Source organism: Tenrec ecaudatus, chromosome 6 (genome assembly GCF_050624435.1).
Source record: "Tenrec ecaudatus isolate mTenEca1 chromosome 6, mTenEca1.hap1, whole genome shotgun sequence".
NCBI lineage: Eukaryota > Metazoa > Chordata > Mammalia > Afrosoricida > Tenrecidae > Tenrec > Tenrec ecaudatus.
The window spans coordinates 149,677,618-149,700,755 of NC_134535.1; the positions used below are offsets into that span (position 1 = coordinate 149,677,618).

A 23,138-nucleotide genomic window follows, 5' to 3' on the forward strand; every position below is an offset into this window, starting at 1 on the left:
CGTTTGTTCATTGGCAACAATTATACCAGTCTTCTAGAGGTCAAACCAAAGAACCCTTCAGTCCTAGCTTGCTTGGCCTCCTGGAGCATCAACCAATGCTGCCCTTCCATAAGCAGATTCCCTCCACATTCTGGTTCCTTTCCTGCCTTTGCTGAGATTGTTCGCCGGCCCATCATGTAATGCAGACAACTGCGGCTCTGTCCTCGGGCCTTGTTTTCACACGGAATAGGGTTCATCTCTTCTGAGATCCTGGTGAGAGTTATGGACCCTCTCACAAAAGTCACATATAAAATATTTTGGAAATTTCCAAATAGCTAGATTCCAGGCTAGAACTTCTAGCCCTGAATGTTCTGAGGAACCTCATTGCTGCTGGCTCTTGAAATTTTATCTGTAGTCTCATATATCCAATAGTCTACTAGCTAACTACCCGCACACCCAAGAGATTCTCACAGCAATCTACCACCTTAAGGGACACATCCCAGTATGTCCTCTCCATACTGCCATTATGGTGAATAGTCCCTCTTTCTAGACATACAAACCCCAAACTGATTACTTCTCATCTCATCAGGGAATTTCTCTAGACACGTCTTCCTAAACATCTCTACTGTAACTTTCCTTACTCCAGGTTCTTCGTTTTTGCCTGAATCATACTAATTTTCCAAATGATCCGAGTTTCCTGCCTCAAACTGACAACACTCAAGTTTACCCTTTACTAAAGCACAGAATTCATATAGAAGTAAAAGGTAGTACCCAGAATCATTGTTATTTCCCCATTTTAAAAAATGTTGATGGATTCCCATTCCATTTATTTTGAATAAAATAAAGTTCAAAGTTATCAGCAAAAGGGTCCATCTTGGTTTAGTTCCTGGCTCAATCTCCCATTAGGCCCTCAATCTCACTGCCCTCTAGCCGTCCGGCATGGCAGTAAGTTCTAGAACATAGCAGGCCTTCTACCTTTTTGTTGACAAAGCTTTTCCTAATTAGAAAGGGCGCTGCCATTTGCCCAGTGAACTTTGTTTCATGTTTTCATGTGCAGAAAACATAACTCACTAAAAAACCTCATGCCTACAGATGTGCTTTATACAATTGATGTATGTATAGGTATGGATTGTGATGAGTTGTATGAGCCCCTAATAAAATGTTTTTTAAAAAAAACTCATGCCAATGGACATGTCCAAAGACTTCCATGAAATCTTCTTTCCTGTCTCTCTTGTCCAGGAAGTGATCACTGCTTTGTGTTAATCACTTCTAAACTATAAGCCATTTGTGAGATGAAATCTTACTTTTCAGTCATAAGAACCTAGCACAACTGCCTAACTTATTTTAGGCTTTGAATAAGTATTTCTGAATATACAACAGAAACCGGGGCCACCATATGGACACAATGTAAAAGGTACAACAGTAACTTGGGGAAAATAGTTCATGTTTTTAATATTAATATTGTTTTCATCATTTGCTAACTGCCCATTGCCAATAAGCAGTAACAAAGACCCAAATTTTAAAAATATATAGGGGAGAGAAAAAAATTCACAAGAATTCTTGCAATTAGTTATTTTCAATGCAAATTTGAAAACCACCATTACTCGGTATTGGAATAGGACAAATGTATTTATGAGACAATATCCCATGAATATGCAGTCCAAGAACTGATAGAATAAATGAAAACAACAACCCCAACATCCTGGTGGCACCGAGGGCTAAGCAGGGAGCTGCTGAATGAAAGGTTGGTGGTCTGAGTGAGCAGTTTGTTTCTGCAGAGGTCAACAGCTTCAGGAACCCGCGGGAACAGGTCTACTCTGTCCTATAGAGTAGCAATCAGTCAAAATCAACTTGATGGCAATGGGTTTTTATAAATGTAGTCACTGGATTTTCATGCCAGCAACTGACCAGAATGGGAACTGTGAGGTCTGGATTCAACTTTACATTGACACTTATTAGTCCTGCGAACTTGGAAGAGTCATTTTCTTGCTGTTCTGTTTTCCTGATTTCTCAAATCTGGGATTTAGTCTACTTTGATATTTTAATTCTTAAAAAATACACAGACAAGAACACACTCTAGGAATATGAATTTATTGTTAGTAAGTGGAACATTTGTTAGTTTGTGTCATGCAGTATAGAGGTGTTTATAGAACATTTTCCAGATACTTTAAGACCCAATAGCTGGCGGGGAGGAAGAAGAAAAAAAGAGGAGCTGATCCCATGGGCTCAAGTGCAAAGAAACTGTTGTGGAAATGTTGATGGCAACATACGTACAAGTGTGCTTAATACTAATGAATGATGGATTATTACAAGATTTGTAAGACACCCCTCCTAATGAAGTGATTAATTGAAAAAGAAAGAAAAAAGAAATAGCTTTGGAGTGAAGCTAAGGAGAGCTTTCAATGTACTCTCGGTTCCCGTTTATTGCTAAGTATGTTAATAAAGAGTAAACACAGCAACTGTCAGGGATGGCAAGGCGACGGACACCGCTGCAGAGTAATCACTAAGCAGGAGACTACAGCAGTACCATTATACCCTTGCACGGACACTGCACTGGACACCAACAATAGTAAAAGCCACTGTATTCCATCAGCTAGCATTTTGTCCATTCCTCAGCGGGCTATTTTTTTCTCCTCCACTTCCTCCAGGTCCACACTCCACTCTCTTCCTAGTTATTTTCAGGAGCCCCTCACTCTGAATGCAGACAGACAAAGAGACCACCTGGCGTAAATTCCTGTCATTGTCAGCCTGACAAAGCCATGCAGCTGTAGAAAAGGTGGCTGCAGAGTTTTGTCTCTTCACTTTTCCCCTATGAGCTCTCACTACCAGAAACCACCAGCCACCCCCCACCCCTTTTAAGAGAACAATTATAAGAAACTTCTTTTGAAATAAACATATATTTACATATAAATACATAGAGAAGCTCTAAAAGATCTAAGTTGCTAGGGGTGAAAGAATCAGGAGACTGGGTCATAGACCTTTTGTACGTGAATATGGCTTTTAATGGCATTTCATTTTTTTAAATTACATGCATGTTACCTACTCAAATTTTTAATATACTTTAAAAAAATTATAAGTATTCATATGGTCTAGGTAGCCTTCCTCTTTAGTTTTCTTCAATGTTACGATTCTTGGAAAAGCTGCCCATATAATTCAACACTCCCTTTTCACTTGTAATTTATTCTTTAAATCCATTCCATTTTGACTTATCCTACCCATCATACCACAGAAACTGCCCTACAGGCATCAAGCATTTCTCTATTATCAAACTCAGCAAGTTCCGTCTTTGGTTCACGGCACACCACTTTCTCTAGCTGACCTTCTCTCTTCCTCAGGCTCCCAAGATTGACATTTGTGGTTGTTTCCCTACTGTCTCTGTGTCTTTCTGAAGGTTCTTCCTGTCCCTTACTCTTCATGCTGTCTTTCTCCTCTCATTTTTTTAGTCAACTCGAACAGCTTGACTGTTCTGGGTTCACTCTGTCACCCTGAATGCACCCATGCGCAGCCACAAGTGTTATGTTCTCCGATACACACATCGCATCATGCCGCTCCTCTGCCTAAACTCCCTGAGTCCCTTTACCATGAAGACAGTCCAAAATCCCCTTCCTGTCTAGACAGAGTTGCACTTTCTAGGTCTTGCCCATTCCGTCAGCTTCATCTCACACCTCCAGGCACTATGTTCACAGATTGACTTGACTTCCTTTCTGTTCCTAGACAGTCAGCCAGCCTCTCTTCTGCCCTTTCATCCTTTACTACTAATATTAAAACACCAGTTCCCACCTGCCTAGGTCCTTCCTTCCAGGTAAGTTATATCCTTCTGCTGTTAACACTTAATTTAAATATAATTGAGCACTTAGTGTAAAAATATTTAAGGTATAGCTGTCATCACTAGAAGGCAAATCCATGACACCAGGGACTAAACCCCTGTGCCATGCATTGCTGAGATCCCTAGTGCTTGGCAAAGGACAACTGTAGATGCCCCCATAGACCTGCCGAGTTGTTGTTGTTAGGTGCCACAGAATCAGTTCTGACTCAGAGCCACTCCGTATACAACATAACTACACAGCGCCCAGTCCTGTGCCAGCCTCACAATTGTTATGTTTGAGCCCATTGTCTTAGCCCCTGGATCAATCTATCTGGTTGAAGGCTTTCCTTTTTCTTAGAACAAACACCTTTAATACATGTGCCAGGATGGGAAGATTTATCTCCCTTTGCGAGCTTTGATTTTCCTCAGATAAAACTCCAGCTCCTTCCCCTCTAGCACGTAGCCGTCTGCTCAGCCACACTGGCCTGGCCTTGAAGCAATACAAGCGAGCAGCTCGCCCTGCTGGAACTGCTCCTCCAGAAGGAAGACTGCTGATTTTTGCGTTCTTTTCCGTTCATTGTATTTCTTCTGAATTTTCTTTGATCGCTTATTTACTATCTCCGCCTCTTCAGGAGCCAGCTTTTTCCGGCCCAGGGGCAGTGCAGAGTGGGACTCGTACCACTGGCAGTACGGTATGCGGTCAATGAGCTCGATGCAGTTCTTCACCAGCGTCTTGGTCTGGGCCAGCTCATTGTTGGATGCGTTGTAGACAACATCAATGGTCGGTTTGCGGGTACAACACTCGGAGCCCCAGGAGAAGTTCCCCACATCCAGCCTCAGGGCCCTGTACTTCTTGTTGCCTCCTCTCACACAAACTGTGTGGATGCGGCGGGGGCTGATCTTAGTGTTGGCAACCGGGCGCCCCAGCTCATACTTCTGCTTCTTGTGGTAGGGCTTTCTCTTGCCCCCGGTCTTGCGGCGCTTGTGCCGGTTGTCCCGAGAGATGCCCATGCTTTATCAAGCATGGTGTCCTTCTCCAGGAAATGGTCTCTCTTGACAATATGTCCAAAATATATGAGATGAAGTCTCACCATCCTTGGCTCTAAGAAGCATTTGGGGATACTTTTTTCAAGGCAGACTTGTTTGTTCTTTTGGCAACCCATCGTATTTGGAATATTCTTTGTATTGGAATATTCTTCACTGGCACCATAATGGATTGTGGATCCAAGTAAGACAAAATTCTTGACAATTCAAACTTTTCTCCACTTATCATAATGTTATCTATCTATTGGTCCAGTTGTGTGGATTTTGGTATTCCTTCCATTCCTGAAGCCTTGTTTTTGGCTAATGCATTCAGTGCAGCTTGAACTTCTCAATGGTTACATGTTGTCTTGTTCTTTTGGGTACAGTGACTGTATTCTTTCCGTCTTCTTCTGATGTTGTTTCCTGCATTATTCCATAATTGGCCAATAGAATCTTTCAATAGTTCAATTCGAGTCTTGACTTTTTTCTTGAGTTCTTTTAGTTTAAGTTATGCTGAGCAAGAGTTCTCTTCCTTTTTGGTTTTCTAATTCTAGGTCTTTGCACATTTCACTATACTTGACTTTGTCTTCTTGAGTTGCCCTTTGAAATTTTGTTCAGTTCCTCAACTTCATACTTTCTTCCATTTACCTTAGCTACTCTACAATTTAAAGCAAATTTCAGTCTCTTCTGACATCCACTTAGATATTTTCTTTCTTCCTTTTTTAATGACCTCTTTGCTTTCTTCATGTATGATATTCTCGATGTCCTCCTACAGCTCCTCAGGTCTTCTGCCATTAGTGTTCAATGCAGCAAATCTATTATTGAGATGTTCTAGAAATTCAGGTGGGATATACGCAAGGTCGTATTTTGACTCTCATGGACTTGTTTTAATTTTCTTCAGCTTCAACCTGAACTTACATATGAGTGATTGGTCTGTTCCAGTTAGCCCCTAGTCTGGTTTTAGCTGCTAATATTGAGCTTCGCCATCATCTCCTTCTCACAGCTGTCATCAGTTTGATTTTTGTGCATTCCGTCTGGAGAAGTCAATGTGGGTTGTGCTGTTGAAATGAGGTTTATGAGTTGAAGAAGCTGGTCTTGAAAAACTGGCAATCATGCCAAGTCTGGCTTTGTTTTGAACACCAAGGCTATATTTTTCCAACTCCTATTCCTTCCTCTGTTTCCAATTTTTGTATCCAATTGCCAGTAATGATCAATGCATCTCAAACACGTTTGGTTAATTTCAGATGTAAGAAACTGGTAGAATTCTTCAACTTCTTCATTTAGTGAGTGTTGTGGCTGTGCATAAATTAGAATAACGATTGTATCGACTGAATTTCCTTGAATACAGATAGATTTAATCCTATCAGAGACGGCATTATACTTCTATATACAGATCTTAAAATGTCCATGTTACAATGAATACAACATCATTCCTCTTGATTGTGTCAGTCCCACCAAAGTAAGCCATCTGATTTTTTCAGATTCAAAATGGAAAAGAACAGTCCATTTCTGCTCCCTATTGACTCTATAATGTCAATTTTTATGTGTTCCATTTCATTGTTCACAACTTCCAATTTTCCTAGATTCATCCTTTGTACGTTCCACGTTCCGTTTATTAATGGATGTTTGCATCTGTTTCTTTTCATTTTGACTTGTGCTCCATTAGCAAGTGAAGGTCGTCCAGAAGGCTTTACTCCCAGACTTTACTGCATTCACATTACGGTGTTTGGTTCTACTTTGAGAAGGCAGCTTTTCCTCAGTAATATTTGGAGTGCTTTCTTATCTGAGGGGCTCAAAATCTGGCAATCTTCAACGATGTTCTGCTTCTTTTCAAGAGGTTTTTAGTATCTGACAACGTTTTGAATCGGTCCATAAGGTTTTCAAGTGGCTAATTCCTCCTTCATAGTCTGTTCTTAGTTTGGAAACTCTGCTGAAACCTGTTCACATTTGAACCCGCCAGCATTTGAAATACCAGTGACATAGCTTCCAGCAATACACAAGTCACCATGGTACAACAAACTGATAGACAAGTGGTGGCCCTGCGAGTTAGTCATGAATAACTAGATCTACTGCCGGTGCTTCCGCCAGTAACCTTGTTTCCAGTTAGATCTCCTTGTTGATTTAGAAAATGTCCTCAGCCCTTCTCTCCAAATTCTACCTAGTCCCATCTCTTATAGTCTCGGATCTTGGTGAACAGATTATTGACAGCATTTTCCAAGTCACTGACCTTTGTGTGCTTAGCAATGGCTCCCTTACTGCCTAATCCCTATCCTACCCACTGACCACACAACCACAGATGTATCTGCATCCCCTTTGTTATGATTTTAATTTAGGCACCATCATTTATCTTAGATTGAACTATGATAGCCATTAAGAATCTTTGGTCAGATGCAGTATTCTCTCCCTGCTAATCTACTTTCCTTACTGTAGAGAAAATGTTCTCTGAATTACAAATCAGGTTGTGCTGCTCTTTAGAGTTTTCCAACTCACTCCCCGGAATAAGCCTTCACTCCTCTCATGCTTTCTCTACCTCTTCATCTTCTAAGCTGAGGCAATACTGAATTCCAACACTTGTCTTCTTTGGCTCCAGGCCTAGATGCAATTCACAGGAGCTTGTAAAAGTGTGTGCCATAGAACTTGCTATATACTATTGTAGTGGATCCTTCCCAGTCTTGCATACTAGTTTCAAGTTCTCTAAAGTGAGGAACTTCTTATTAATCTATTTCCAGTGTGAATGTAGTACCTACCATGCATCTGTGGGAAGAAACGGAAGATATTGGCTAATAGATTGCTGTTCTACATTAAGGATAAAGTGATGAAGGTCTACCCTAATAGTTATGGTAGAAGCCAAAGAAAGGGTTAATCCAGAAGACAATTCAATTCACTAACCACATTCACCACTATGGCTCAAAGGTCTTGCTCTTGCCCCAAACGTTCCATCTGTGAAAATAATGGTTAGAGCTTCTGACAAATGGACATGCCAAATGGACATGCAGGGATGAAGCTCAACCTATCAATCTCATCAAAGCCTGATGACAACAACCCCTCCCCGCCCCCCACCCCACCCCCCGGCCTGGTGTCCTAAGCCTTTTGTATAAAAGAGAGAAAGCAAGCAGAGTTGAACCCTCTTTGGTGCTTCACCCTCTGCCAGAGCTGGATCTCGAATCTGGTCATCCACCTCCTGGTGTGCTGCCTGATGATCGCAGGACCCATCAGAAGACTACCAATGGTGGATTCATTTGGCTGACTTCAGCTTCTGCATCCACCAGCCTGTGCCCCCTGCTGTCTCTGCTTCAAAGTGCTGCTTCCTATTTCTCAGTTTCCATGTGTCAGGAGCAGCCTGACTTGAACTGGATTGGACTGATCAATTTCTACAACTCTGTAAACCATTTATTGATATAAATCTTTCCATCTATAAGCCAAAAATAAATTCACTAACCACTAAATATTCACTATGTACCAGGGACTATAATAATACAGTCCATGCCTTCAAATGCGCGCAATCTAGCAGAGAAGCAAAGGCACCAGAACAATGAAACAATGTGACAAGTTCTGCGACGATGAACAGAACTATGCTGTTACCTAAGTCCTGGACAGGAAGCCAACAGTTTTGCTGGAGGTGAAGAAGGAAAAAGTTAACAAGTGGTATCCTTAGCACAGAGGCTGGCTCCCCAAGTAAGATTTTACTAACAAAGAAAGGAAAATGTAGTAGTGCAATGAATGACTTGATTAAAAGAAAAAGCAAAAAGGCACAAAACTCACCAGATATGTTCAAGGAATTGTAAGCCAAGTCTCCTTGTAAGTGATGCTCCCAATGCTTTGAGCAGTGCCCAGCTCACAGTGGTGTTCGATCAATCTTAGCTAAACGAAAGGATCTACAAGTATTTCAATGTAGTTTAAAATAGGATTCATGCTAAGTGAGGAGGTTGGAAAGGTTGCTGGTGACAAGGTAACAAAGAACCTCACACACTAAAGTGTTTCAGCTGAGACTGGGAAGCACCTGCGGTCTACAGGACGGCCCTAATGCAATCAGAGCTTTATTTTAGTAACAGTTCTTATCGCGTTACAGGAATGGCATTGAGATAGTATCCTCTCTTAACAGGTTACTGGAAAAGTCAGGGTTACAGGCTTTTATTCTTGCCCTGATAACGTGAAAGAAAAATAAAGAGAAAGAGAAAAGGGGGGAACTAAAGAGATGGTGAAGTAGCATTGGTTAGGTGAGTTAAATAATTGGTGCTAGGTAGAAGAAATAAGGGACAGATGAAAGGGTGTTTGGGACATGTGTGAAACAAAAGAAAGTTGCTTAATCCAAAAGAAAGGAACAGGATGGATGAGAAAGATTAAAATGAAACTAAAGAGCAAAAAAATACTCAGACCACTGGAATTCTGTCTGTGAAAGAATCTTGGCAGCTCTTTTGAGGTAAACCCAGATCCCAAGGGAACTCCATGATCTGAGGTAGGCACAGACATCGTGAATGGCTGCTATACATCTGTTAGGCTAATTCATGGGTATTTATTTCAGGAGTGCGCTAAGGGAGGGAGTGGAGGTTTCTAACGTCCTGAGTAGTCTAAGGGCTGATCGTCTGCATTACAAAGCACTCCCTTAGCTATTGGAGTCCAAGCTATTAATCAATATGACTTGTTATATACCTCTTTGTATCTAAACCTGTTATGCCACTGATACTCAGGTTAAAAGAAAAGGTAGCTGATATCAACAATTAATATGGAAGATTAGAAAACCAAGTGACAAGACAAAAGCCTAAACTACAACAGGAACAAATAGGAAAGATTACTAGAAAGGCAGAGATGACACAAACTCATAAGCTGCAAAATCGAGAGAGTAGAAAGGAGAGGAGGATTTAAAGGTGTCTGGTAACTGCTCACAGTATGGCTCTGTTAACCAAGACAGGGAACACTAGAGCAGGATGCACGGTTGAGAGAACAAAGTGGGTGTACACTTGAATTTGAATACACAAGTACTGTGAGTTCAGTTTAAACTGAAGCCAAGCCTTCAGGAATCTTTGGGAGTTATGACCTGGATGTATGAGAATAGAAACCATTGGGGAAAAGGTCACGTAAGAGCCCTACAAGATGAAAAGCCAAGGATGGAAACGTAAAGAAAATACCTACATGTCTCTAAATAAAAAGGATTAGAAAACAGTACAGGAGATTCCGAGCAAACAATAAGAAAAGTTAAGTGGAAAGGAGGGAAGATGGCTCATAACTGAACACACAGAAGAACAACCCAATTAAATAATGGGAATAGGATCCATAGATGGTTCTTCAAAATCGCACACTAACGACCAAAGAATGCATGAAAAGATGCTCAATATCATTGGCCATCAAGGAAATGCAAATGCAAACTACAATGCAATATCCTTTAACACCCACTAGGATGGTTCTAATCAAAGAGGTAGAACAAGAAAAGGTGGGGGTGGTGTGAAGCAAAGCACACGCTCATCCAGAGCTGGTGGGGAGGTGAAATGGAATAGCTGCTTTGAAAACCAGTCTGACAAGTCCTCAAATGATTGCACTTAGTTGCGATGTGACCCTGCAATTGCTCTTCTCGACTCTCCCCACAGTACATGAAAAGGTATACCCACCCACATGCACATGAATGTGAATGATCATGTACACGATCATAGCAGCATGGTCTTATAATAGCCCCAGACTGGAAACCGCCCAAATGTCCACCAACCCATGAAGGGGCACATTAGTGTGGCACAGCCATACAGTAGAATATTACTTGGTGATGAAAAGGGATGAAATACTGATACATCCTGCAATGTGGATAAGTCTTGAAAACATTTTGCTACGTGAAACAAAAGAATATCCATAAAAGTCCAAACTAAAGAAATAATAAACGAATGGTTACCTAGAGTTGGCAGCAGGGGGAAAGAGGAGGATTTGGTGGTTAAGAGGTATGGAGCTTTTTTCTAAAAGTAGTGAAAATATTCTAAAAGCGATTGTGGTAATAAGTGCACAATATACTAGACTAAAAGCTTTGAATTGTATACTTTGAAAGTAAGTGAATTATACAACGGGGCTTCAAAAAGGTCTAGGAAAGAAACCACGCATCTTCCCATGAACTTTCTGAAGCAATTTTGTACGCTAAATCACATCTCAAAAATAAGAGAAAAACATTTGCTTAAGTAGGAAGGTAAGTCAGAGCAAGGCTTTTGAAGGGCAGGGAAGATCTGAATATGTTACTGATGAGATAAGAGGAGGAGAGCTTGTAGGAAAAAGGACACGATAAGCCAGCAAGGCCGAGAGGAAGTGGCAGCAGGCTCAATTTCGTTTGGAGTAGTGATGAAGAGAAGGACAAAGGGCGGAAGAGACAGATGCTAACACCTTTGAGAGGGAGCATGAGTGAAGATACAGAGAGACAACTGGAGGTGAAGGAAAGGTAACAGATAAAACTTGAAATATCTTGTTGTTCAATGAGCATGAGAGGGTTCAGACCGAACCAAAGCCACTGCCATGTAGTGTGACTCACAGTGGCCTTGTAGGACAGGAGGAACTGCCTCAGAGGGTTCTCCAGAGCGACAACCTGCACAGGAGGCAGAGCGGCCCTTCTTTCTCCCACGGAGCAGCCGATGGGCTTGAACCATCCATCTTTTGGTTAGCAGTTGAGCTCTAGACCCGTGCCACCCGGGTTTTCCTGAGTCAGGGGGAGTGTAAGAGTTCAGAAAATAAAAGTGGGGGTGGGGTGGGGGTGGCGGCGCAGGGGGAAATCTGCCAAGAACAGAAAAAGAAAACAACAGGTAAGTAAAAAGTTTTGAGCAGCTTGAAAGCAGAAATCACAAGTTTTAATAGAGCAAATAAGCATGATTACTGATATTCCCTGTCCAGAGCTTACCAATGAGATGGCATATGACTGAGATGTTTGGGGTGTTGAAGGATGCTGAGAATGTAGGTAGAATGCTGGCGTCTAAGATGTCACTGGGTGAGGAAAGGAGGGATACCAAAGGCACATGGGCATTTCACAAAAATTGAACTTAAATGAGTGAAATCAGTATGGAAGATGAAGGAGAAGGCAAATACGTAAGTAAACAAGATTTCGAATGCAATGATCCAGAAGAACTAACCGATTAATGAACAAATCGGAGTACCTGAAGAAGGAAGTGCACTATTCAGAGATAAGTTGTAGATGGAAATGCTTCTTAAAGAGCAACCTTGTCATCTTTAAAGACATAAAGTGAGACCCAAGAGAGTTTCATGACTTCGCTGAAACCACAAAGTACAGGCATACCTCAGAGCTATGGCAGGTTCCAGTCCAGAGTAGTGCAATCAATCAAACACATTTCCCCCCCCAGTGCAAATAGAAGTTATGTGCATACTACACTCTAGTCAATTAAGTGTCTAGCAGTATCATGGAAAAAGTTTAAAATATTGTGAGGCTTGCTGCAATGTGACACAGGAACACAGAGTACTTGCTATTGGGAAAATGTCACCAACAAGTAGGTTTGACACATGGCTGCCAGACTTTCAATTTTCACCAAGTGCATGACTTGCCACATGAGTATAACAAAGCGATGTGCCATGAAATGAGGTATGCCTGCATGAACCCGAGGCTCACAATTACTTTGAACTCCAGGCCCTTCTACTGCACCACAGAACCTCACTAACCTCTGGAGTTTGAAGGCTGTCAGGACATAAAAGTGGTGAGGAGACTCAGGAACACTAAAATTGGTGTGAATTTCCAGGTTGACTTCAGGTGATAGTGGACAAAATGAATGACAGAAGAAGGCAATCTGGGATAAAACATTTGCTCTGGTAATCTACAGAGAGATAATCAAGAGTTGGATGTAGAATGACACAGCACGGTACAATATCTAATGCAAGAACATTGCATGCTTCAGTAGCTCTTCAAAGTTATCAGACATTATAGAGGAGAGGGCACATAAATAGTATCACAGCTTAAGAGCTTAAACATTAGGAGCTTTGCTCATTTTTAAGATTCTTTTTAAGTTACAAAAATATAAAACACTGAATTAAGTCTGAGGAGGTCTCTTTCAAGGGGCTAGGTATTTGCCTTACCTTTACTACCTTGTAGTCACACAAGTACTCCACCTCATAATTGTTTAGATTCCTTTTGGTGATTCCAATCGATTTACATGTGAGTTTTTCTTTTCTACAAAATTCCTGAAGAGTATCAAGTGAAACTAGGCAAGGCACACACCAAGCTACAATAAGAAAATAGAATTCTTTACTAATGAAATAGCTACTCAATTACAACAAAAAAGAAAAATGTAAAACTTCTATATCCCCACCCTTCAGCTGACAATTTTACAAGACTAACAATTCATATGACAAGAAACCAATTACGTGTCTTCAATTAAAAGTTTAGCATTAGAGAATGATTTTGGTAAATTGATCGGAATTTTCTCAGGGGCCTCTAACCTATGTTTAATTGAGGTCAGTACATTTTTACTAAGCCACTTGAACAAAATGCTTAACTCTTAGCTTTCTTAAAAGTATATATAGATGCAAAGATCAGCAGACACAATTTCTTCGGCTTCTCGGCTACATTCCCTGCTAAATACAACTGTGTTTTAATGAAACGTACAGCTCTATGACATTTACTTTCCACTATATTCTACAGAAAATACAGCTGCCATCCACGTTTTACTCAACTTGATTTGTTTGCCTGGGGAAATCCTTATTCATTTCAGAAATATATGTAAGATATATTTTCAAACACAATCTTACAGTTCACAGTTTCCTTTTCGTAACTGGACAGTAAGTGAAATCCAATTCAAATATAGTGTTATAGTTATAAAATATACACACGACATGTCTTATTTTTCCCTATGCTGAATGAAGCGTTATTCTTTTTACGCAGGTGGCAGTGCTTGACCATCATGGTGACTAGACCCCAGAACCAAGGCAAACTCACTGCCGTTGAGTTGATGCTGACCCACTGTGACCCTCTCTGCAGGGCAAGGCGGAGCTGCCCTGTGAGTTTCTGGGACTGTAATTGTCTGGGGAGTAGACATCCTGGCTTCCTCCTGCAAAGTGGCCAGAGGTTTCACACGGGCCTTTCCTCAGATGGCAGTCCAACAGGAAACCATTACACCACCAGGACCCCTAGACACACCCAAGCACTACGAGGGAGTACCCCCCCAAAAGGGCAAACAACTCTGCCGGCAGAGCTTTCATAGGATGCCCTTTCCCGCTGGGCAAGCATCCAGCAACTCCCTCTGAGTGAATGCACCCAGGGGAGTCGCCTGGAAAAGTTCCCTCTGGTCACAGAGAATTGTTTCGCAAAAGCAATTTTGCTTGAACCTTGATCTTTGTGTTGGCCCATTTAAGAGAACAGCGTGTGGCTGTGAAATGGGTTTCCTTAGTGCTAAGAAAAAATGCCGCAGAAACTGTTGTGATGTTGAACACAGCTTACTAGGACAGTGCTCTGGGAAAAACTCAAGTGTGTGAGTGGTATTATTTCAAAAATGGTGAAATGTCAAAAAAAAAACAAAACCTTTCTGGACGTCCATCACCTTCCCAAATGGATGAAAATGTCAACTCATAGTGCATTTTTTCTTCATTCAGGTCAAAGTATTAATCAAGCTTTCTATTTAGAAGTTCGGAAAAGACTGAGTAACAGTATGCAACAAAAAGGCCTGATTTGTGGCTGAAGGAAGACTGGTTTTGCCACCAAGACAATGCACCTGCTCAAGCAGCCATCTCAGTAAGCCAGCTTTGTGCAAAACACTACATGCCTCTCTTGCCCCACGCACCTGACTCACCTGACCTTGCTCAGTGCGACTTCTCTTTGTTTCTTTGAGTGCAGAGACATGAAAGGGCAGTGATTTGATGATGTAGAAGAGGTGAAGGAAAAAATGAGGTGCTGTCAGCCATCCAAACAGATGAGTTTGAAAAATGTTTCCAAGAATGGAATCACAGATTTGACAAATGTATTAAGTATAATGGAGAGTACTTTGAAGGTGCCAAGGTTGTTTTGTAAAAAAATGTAAATACATCACTTTGAAGGGGACAAAAATCAGTTAGGGGGGAAAACCCTGGTACAGTAAATATAAAAAGTATATTGTGACTATTTGAGGTGTTCCTGTATGGTTTTAAAAGCCATAACCAAAAGACCAGAGTATAAATTTACATAATCCATATTGAAAAACAAATCCAAATTCAACAAAATCATTCAACCTTAAGAAAGCCGAAAGGAATTGTGTTGCATAAAAGTTTACTCTAAATCTCTGTAAACAGTAAACGCTCTTACAACATTTAAAATGTTTCATAAAGAAGCATAAACTCAGAGAGGGTCACTGAGTTGGGGCTGACTCAATGGCAGTGAATTGAGTATTACACGTTAGCACTAGAGAAGCGTGAAGGTTCTCTGCTCTGGTCCCTGTTCTGCCACCTTAGGACCACACTGGACAGGTCTCCCTCTCATGGCTATTCAGATGCACCAATAAGTGTGAGGAGCTGCCGTAAACAGCTTCACCAAACACAATCTGGCCGGAAACGGAACCTTTCCTTGGTGGCTCCCCAAGGTAGCCGTAAGAACCTTTGGTCTTAAAACTCAGCTGCTTTGACTTTAGGGTATACCTTTCCGCCTCTCCAACCTACTTTGGAGCCATTGTCTCCTTAAGCACCACTTTGACTAACTGCCTGCAACTAACTCCAAATTAAGAAGGTGAAAGGCATTTCTCAACAACAACAACAACAAAAAAGGGGTGTGTGTGGGATTTTTAGGAGAGGGGTAAAACAGAAACAATGCCTTCAGTCCTGTGAATCCTAGGAAACTTCAGGACCTTTTGTGTGGTCAGCCCTCCTTTTGTTGATGGCACAAGAGATGCTGTCCCTTCGATTTTCATCTCCTAGAGGTGCCATGGGGACCCCGCAACTATTTTTTGCGAATGAAAAAAATTAGATGACATGAAAGAATAAATATCCACCTGACTATAAAAGTGGCAAACATTTGGTAAACAGGCCAACCTTCCCATGCACGGAGAGCCATGTGGACAAATTGTGCACTTAACGGATTAAACACTGGGTTATGCCCACGAAACCCTGAAACTCGTGTCCACGGGCGCCTGTCGGTGACAACAGAAGAAAAGCGGGAGCGTGCAGCGGCTGAAGGCACGCTTCACTTCCAGCAAGCGTTAAAGTTCCAGTTTCCCCAGCGCGCGGGGCAGCGCGTCCGCCGGCAGCCGCCGCGGGCACAGCGCGGCACAAATTACGCACAGCCAAGCGATGCCCACTCGCGGGGCGTCTTCCAACGAGCTTAACCGCCCGCTGGGTCCGACTGGGGTGGCCTCGCATTTCGGTTCCGTCTTGCCACCCCCACGTCGGCCCCCACTTCCTTTTGAGCCCTCGGACCAGGGTCCAATTTGGAATGCCCACCACGGGCGATTTCCCGCGGCCCGCCCGCACCGCCCCCACAAAGCGGCCACGCCGCGACCCCCGAGGCGCACGCGGACGCCGAGTCCCAGGGGACTGGCTGGGGGCGCCCGGCCGCCGGAGCCCGCCTCCCGTTGCCCCGCTGCCCGCCCCGGCGGCGGGCGGACGCCCCCACTCCACGCGGCGGCGGCTCGGGGCGAGGCGAACAGCCCTGCAGAGCCCGGTGCCGGCCGGGCCGTGAGGGCGACGCTGCGCGCCCGCCAAGTCCGCGGGGCTCGCGTCCCGTCGCCGCCCCCGCCCCCCGCCGCCGCGCAGCAGCCGCTGGGCTGGGCGGCCCCTCGGGGCCCGGCCGGGGCGGGCAGCGCCGGGAGGCGTGTGCGGAGAGGAGACTGAGGCGGAGGGGCCGGGCCCGGGGAAGGGAGAGGCGGGGGGGGGGGGGTCGGGTGTCAGCAGGCTGAGAGGAGGCGTCGCCCCTGCCTCTCGCCCCCGCGGTCGGCCCCACGTCTCGGCCCCGCGTCCCTGGCCGCGTGGAGAATGGAGAACAAGGGACAGCGAGGGGGCGTCGCGGTGCGGCCCTCACCTCCTCGCGACTCGGCCCCGGCCGCCGCCATCTTGTAGCGCTTTCATTCAAACTGGCGCGGTCGGACGGGATAGCTCAGCTGGGGCCGACGCCCCGCCCTCCTCCGGTCGGCGCGGGATTCGGGAGCCGCGCTGGGCGAGCGGGCGGGCGGGGGGCGCGCCTGGAACCCGCGAGCGTGCTGACGTCACCGGGGGACCAGGCCCGGCGACGGCGGCCAGCGCGCCTGCGCCGCACGTTGCCGCTGCGGAGCGCGGAGCTCCCCGGCGGGCAGGGCTCGGGGGCGGGCTCGGGGGGGGGGGGGGTATGCCCCACATTCGGTCCCGCCGACCCGTCACTGGGCTTGTTAGGTCCTTTGGTGCCAGCGTTCGCAGCCAAGGCCCCCGCTTTTCAAGCCACCGTGAAACAGGCATCGCAAGCACGCCGCACAAAATGCAAAACGTCCAGCGGGGATACCTGATGAAACAGCTTTCCCATTTCTGCTCCTGCCCCCCCCCCACCCCCCGACGGAACAGACCCTTGTTTGTTTTCTTCTCCCTGCCTTAGGTCACCGGGTCTCCAAATAAGCTGCCCAGTGGAATCGGTGGAGGCGGCTTTGTGTGCGTGCGCCCGGGTCTTCGGAAAGGCATCCCACCCGCGGGCGTTCTGATTCAATCGGTGTGCGCATCCACGCGAACTCTGGACATTTGAAAACCTTCCAGGAGATTCTAATGTTCACTAAAGTTAATCGACCTTTCAAACTTTTTTTAATATTAAATCATTTTATTGGGGGCTCTCGTACAGCTCTTAGCACAATCCGTACATCCATCCATTGGGTCAACCACATTTGTACACATCATCATCATCTAAAAAACATTTTCTTTCTACTGGGCTTTTCAAATTTGAAGGTGCTTATGAATTGTCCGGGGAAGCTGGTTAAAATGCACCCATGATTCTGGTGCAGCCTGGGGGTCTGCATGTCTGACCTGCCTGTCTGAGGGGACATGCGCATCCACAGCAAGACCACCGCCTCAGTAATTGTTTGCTTTGTCGCTGCAGAAGTTTCTCAAATCAAATAACGTTTCCATTCTCCATCACGTTCGCCGCCCCTTCCATTTTTCTCGCTAGATCCACGGAAATGGTTCCCAACAATCTAAAGCAACATCTTAGAAGCTACATTGTGAAAATTGTTTTAGAAAAAACAGTTTGACATTCACCAGTGATATTTTTTTAATTGAGTCAAAATTACACATTTAAAGTGCCATGTACGCATTTGAAACACCGTAAAGAAACGTGGAGCATTAAAGGAGTGGTTAATTTGGTTCAGTCGGTTGTGAAATACCTTCTAGCTGTCTAAAAAGTATGTTTACAAACATTAGTATTAGGGGAAAATGATAAATTTTAAAACCCCCAAAAATGTACAGTTTCAGTTAGACAGGAACGATAGGAAAGTAGTTATGGGAAACATGTTCTCTTTGGGAGGCTTTTATATTTTAACCTCTCATTTTATGTATTTAACCACTTTCTATCCTGATAAAAGAATCAGAAGTCCTATTCAGTGCTATTACAGAAGAGGCCCTTTGTGCTATGTCTCCGCTTCTCAAACTAATGCTCATTTCCCCCATTCTAATTCTTACTCAGATAGTTCTTGCTTCCTGTCCCCAGGCCTTTGGTCATTCTGTTCCCTCTGTCTAGAAAAGTTTCTACCTTTTCCCTGTCTTGTTAATGATGCTCTTACAGATTCTTTACCACTTGGGATAGAGCTTTCTCTCTTTGCTGTATCTGTTTCCCATAGTCCCCTCACCCCAGTGTGCTAATTGTACCTCTCTGTTCTTACAGCACCCCACTTCTTGGCTCCTTTTCTTCTATCCACCCTAAATTCGGTGTTCCTCCTCTGTAACTGCCCCAATTCCCACAGGTTTAAATGTCAACTTAATGCTTAAAATTCCCAGCTTTTTATCTCCATCCTTGACCTCTGCCCTGAATTCCAGGCCTGGATACCCAGAGTACGTAGCTGACAGACCCACTTATGTTTTATAAAATCATCTCAATGACAAAAAATTATAAATTATCAAGGGTTCATGACGGAGGGCAGAAACGAGCTGATACCAAGGGCTCAAGTAGAAAGAAGGTGTTTTGAAAACGATGGCCACGTATGTAGAAATGTGCTTGACACAATGGATGGATGGACTGTGATAAGAGCTATACAAGCCGATAGAACGATTTAAAAACTAAATAAAACCATCTCAAATGGAACATATTGACAAAAGAACCCCTGATTTTTGTTTGGCCTCTAGATTTGGTGTCTTCCACTCCACGTGCCACAAATCTTTTGCACCTCAGTACACTGGCACCACCATCTATTCATATGTCCCAAACAGGAGATCTAGGTGTCATCTTGACTTTCCCTCTCCAAACCGAATTCATGAACACACTACGTCAGTGTTGCTGTTGCTAGGTGCCATCGAGTCCGTCCCGACTCATAGAGACCTTGTGTGCAATAGGACCTGGTCCTGCACCATCCTCCCAACCCTACAAGTAAACACATTGTTGCAGCCACAGTGTCAACCCTTCTCATTGAGGGTCTTCCTATACTTGACCCCTCCTGTCCCAAATTACACGGGATAAAGTCTTGCCACCTGTGATACTCTGTCAGCGAATCTGCCAACTCATAGCGACCCTGTATAGCAGGGTACCCATCTTCCAAATTTCTTGGCAAAGACAACTGAATCCAGTTGTTGAAAGATTTCACTTGGAATTTTCAATTCCTGGAGCTGTCTTCTTTTTGTTAAAGCCTTCGGTTCAGCACGGAATTCTTCCTTGATTACTTTCCGTTATGGATCGCTCCTGATGGAGTGTTGACCAATTTCATTTGGTCCAGTGACTGTATTACCCGTTCCATCTTCTTTGGGTGTTTTCTGCATTTCCAATATTCTCTCCATAGAATCCAATATTGCAACTCAAGCCTTTATTTATTTCATCGGTTTTTCTCAGCTTCGAGCTTTCCTGTTGGTTTTCTAACTCCAGGTCTCTGCACATTTCATTATGTTACGTTTGTCTTCTGAAGCCGGTTTGAAATTTTGATTAGCTCTTTCACGTCATTATTTCTTCTGGTCACTTTAGCTTCTTTACATGTAAGAGCAAGTTTCTGCCTCTTCTGACATCCCCTTTGGTCTTTTCTATCTTTGTAATGACATTCTGCTTTCTTCATGTGTGTGGTTCTTCATGTCATCCCACAACCCACCGGGTCATTAGTGCTTGACGCATCACATCTATCTAAATTCAAATGGAATATACTCAAGGTCACATTTTCTCCCTCATGGACTTCTATTGTCACTCTTTTGTCAGCTTCAGCCTGAACCTATGAGAAATTGATGGTCTGTTCCAGTCAACCCCTAGCCTTGTTCTATCTGATGCTGCGCTGCCCCATTGTCTTTCCATAAAGGTAGTTGATGTGATTCCTGTGTGTCTCATCTGCTGAAGTCCGTATATATAGTCACAATTTATGCTGTTATACAAAGGTATTTGTGATGAAAGTAGAGTCGTGCAATATTCTATCATGCAATCTCCAGCTTTATTTCTTGCAGCAAGGCCCTATTTTACAACTACCAGGCCTTCCTATTTGCTCCCACTTTAGCATTCCTGTCACCAGGGATTGCTAAGACATCTTGATGACATTTGATCAATTTCAGACTTAAGGGAATGGTACCATTCTTCAGTTTCTTCATCGCTTTAATGTTTTTCAGTATCTGACACCGTTACACTGCTATTCCAAAGGTTTTCTGTGACTGATTTCACAAAAGTGGACAGCCTATTCCTTCTTTACAGTCTTAGTCCAGAAGCTCTGCTGAAACCTGTTCACGGTGGGTAAGCCTGCTTTTATTTGACATACCAGTGACATAGCTTCCAGCATCTTAGCAAGACTGAAGCTGTCAAGGACTTCATCTTGCTTGGATTCACAATCAATGCTCATGGAAGCAGCAGTCAAGGGATCCAGCGATGAACTTCATTAGCAGATCTAACACACAAGACGACTGCAAAGTGCTGAAGAACAAGAATGTTGGAGGACTAAAGGTCCACCTAAGTCATGGTGTTACCAATTGCTTCATATGCGTGTGAAAATTAGATATGGAATAAAGACCAATGAATTAATGCTCTTCAATTATGGTGATGATGCAGAATATTCTTTTGGGCTGCCAAAAGAGCAAGCAGATCTGTCATGGAAGTACAGCCAGAAAGCTCTGTCACAATGAGGGTGGTGAGACTTCATCTCACGTACTTTGGACATTCTACTATGAGAGACCATTCCCCGGAAAAGGATGTGATGGTTGGTAGAAGGACAGCAAAAGAGTAGAACCCTCAAAGAGATGACTGACACAGTAGCCACAACAAGAGGCTCAAACGTAACAACTGCTGGACTGAGCACTCTTTACTTCTGTTATACATAGAGTCTAGTATGCACAGTCACTCTACGTCAGAACTGACTAGATAGTACCTAACAACCTTAGTGATTGGTGCTTAAATTTGAATAGAGGTACTAACTAATCTTCCTTGTAGCTTTATGGGTATTGTCCTATCATTAACAGTATTGTGCTTGAAATGCTCTTTTTTTGTGATGAATATGACACCATTCCTCTAAAATTTATCATTCCTGGCGTAGTAAACTGTATGCCTGATTTAATATTGCCAATCCCAATCTATTTTGGCTAATGCCTAGGACATTGGTCCTTCCATTTCATTTCTGATGTCTTATTTTCCTAGATTCATGTTTGGTACGTTCCGTGGTCCAATTATCAACGGGAGTTAACCCCTGTTTCTCTCAAGTCACACTGTAACAAATGAAGATCCCCAAAACTTTGCTCCATTCGTGTTACTTAGGTCAGCTCTACTCTGAGGAGACAACTCGGGCTCAGTCGTATTTTAAACGCCTTTCTTCCAAGTTGTCATATGATGTTCCAGTGGCTGATTTTTCACCAGTGGCCTGCCTCTTCCTCCTCCCTAGTCTTATTCCGAAAGCTCCACTGCTAGGATGGGAAACACGTGTGGTAGAGCTTCCAGCGTACAGCAACACCCACGCCACCAGAGTGTGACAACCTGACAAGTGGTTAAGACTCTCTTCTTTAAAATACACCTTGGTTCCACCCACTTTTTATCTCCACTGCTAAGTACCTTAGCCAGCCCATCATTTCTCAAGTGGAGTCCTGCAAAACCTTCTGGTTGATCTTCTCACCCATGTTCCATACAGCTATAAAAGCGATCTTAAAACGTAAGGTGGAACATATACTTCTATTTAAAATACTTTGCAATGCAACTGTGAACAAAAATCCAAACTTTAGATGGCCCGATCGGACTTCTGTGATCAGAGCTGCCTCTCTAATCTTATGCAACTCTCTCCCCTCTGCTCACTATTCTCCAGGCGCTTCCGTCATTCAGAGCGTGCTAGACACTGTACACAGTCCTCGGAACGTAGCAGCAAATAAAACAAAGGTCCCATCTAGTTTCTTGTAGGAGCAGATAATAAATAAAATTGTCCAATGATCGTGTCTGGAGTTTTGTGGGCTTTATCAGTTTCACTGAAAATGAGTGGAATGGGTGGACGCTGGCACAAAGTTACCCAGAGGTGCCGCAGCTCCACGTGTAGGAAGCAGCCAGCTCCAGGGTGAAGAGTGTGGAGAGAGGGGACATCCCGAAGATGCAGGGTGTCATGTCCGGTGTCGCGCTAACTGCTGTGAGGACGGGTTGGTGTCCATGCAGCAGGTACACGAGTGCATTGAGCACAGCCATGAGCCAGTGGCATAAGTCGAGCCTCTGGTGACCAGCAAATTGGAGAGGTCCCAGGACCATCTGGCCTGCGCCATGGACTGCAGCGACAAAGCCAAAGGCTCCATGGACGCAGGGAGTAAGGAGGTGCAGGTGAACCAGCAGCTGGAGAGCTGTGTGGATGACCACAGGCACCTCATCCCACCCATGCCCAAGAAGATGGAGTCTCCCATATCCATTATAAAATAAATGTCTTTGCCAGTGGCCACTGGGGATCAGGGCAGAAATCTATATACAAATGAAAGGTACCCTAGTGACATAGTGGTTACTCCTGGGACTGCTGATCAAAATAGAAGAAAGGGAATTTGGGTCTTTTTAGTAGTGAATTTTATGAAAGAAAAAAAAAAAAAACAAGGATAGCAGCAAGTTTAAGGACTATGTCACCAGGCTCTGGACACTGGCTTTTTAAAAATAAATTCCATTTTATAGGAAGTGGGCAAAATTGGTGCTGTAATTTGGTTTGGAGGTAGTATGAGCGAGTTATGTGAAGCCCCAAGTTATGTGGTCGTACGTATCCTGGCCATGGGTCTCTCCCTTGGTGCCCCAAGCCAGAGTCGCCCCACGGCACCAGATTCTCGGGAGTTTACAGGTACC

General features: G+C 43.9%; 1 protein-coding gene and 2 pseudogenes across 4 annotated transcripts in view; 1 reads left to right on the plus strand and 2 right to left on the minus strand.

The window, feature by feature from the left end:
* Positions 1-16,898, minus strand: part of SUV39H2 (SUV39H2 histone lysine methyltransferase) — a 30,349-nt gene extending 13,451 nt beyond the window's left edge. For 2 of the 4 annotated variants that reach the window (XM_075552344.1, XM_075552341.1), the window contains exons 1-2: positions 16,749-16,898; positions 12,848-12,993 (exon numbers count right to left, since the gene is read on the minus strand). In XM_075552344.1, the coding sequence (XP_075408459.1) occupies positions 12,848-12,993; positions 16,749-16,779 (177 nt within the window). In that variant the 5' untranslated portion in view covers positions 16,780-16,898. Of the gene's footprint in view, positions 1-12,436; positions 12,589-12,847; positions 12,994-16,748 lie in introns of those variants that run through there. The other 2 variants (XM_075552342.1, XM_075552343.1) reach the window with 2 other exon arrangements.
* On the minus strand, positions 4,256-4,795 carry LOC142451295 (small ribosomal subunit protein eS8 pseudogene; annotated as a pseudogene).
* An 830-nt stretch (positions 16,899-17,728) lies between the features above and the next one.
* LOC142451710 (protein FAM136A-like) lies at positions 17,729-22,733 on the plus strand (annotated as a pseudogene).
* The last annotated feature ends 405 nt before the right edge of the window (positions 22,734-23,138 follow it).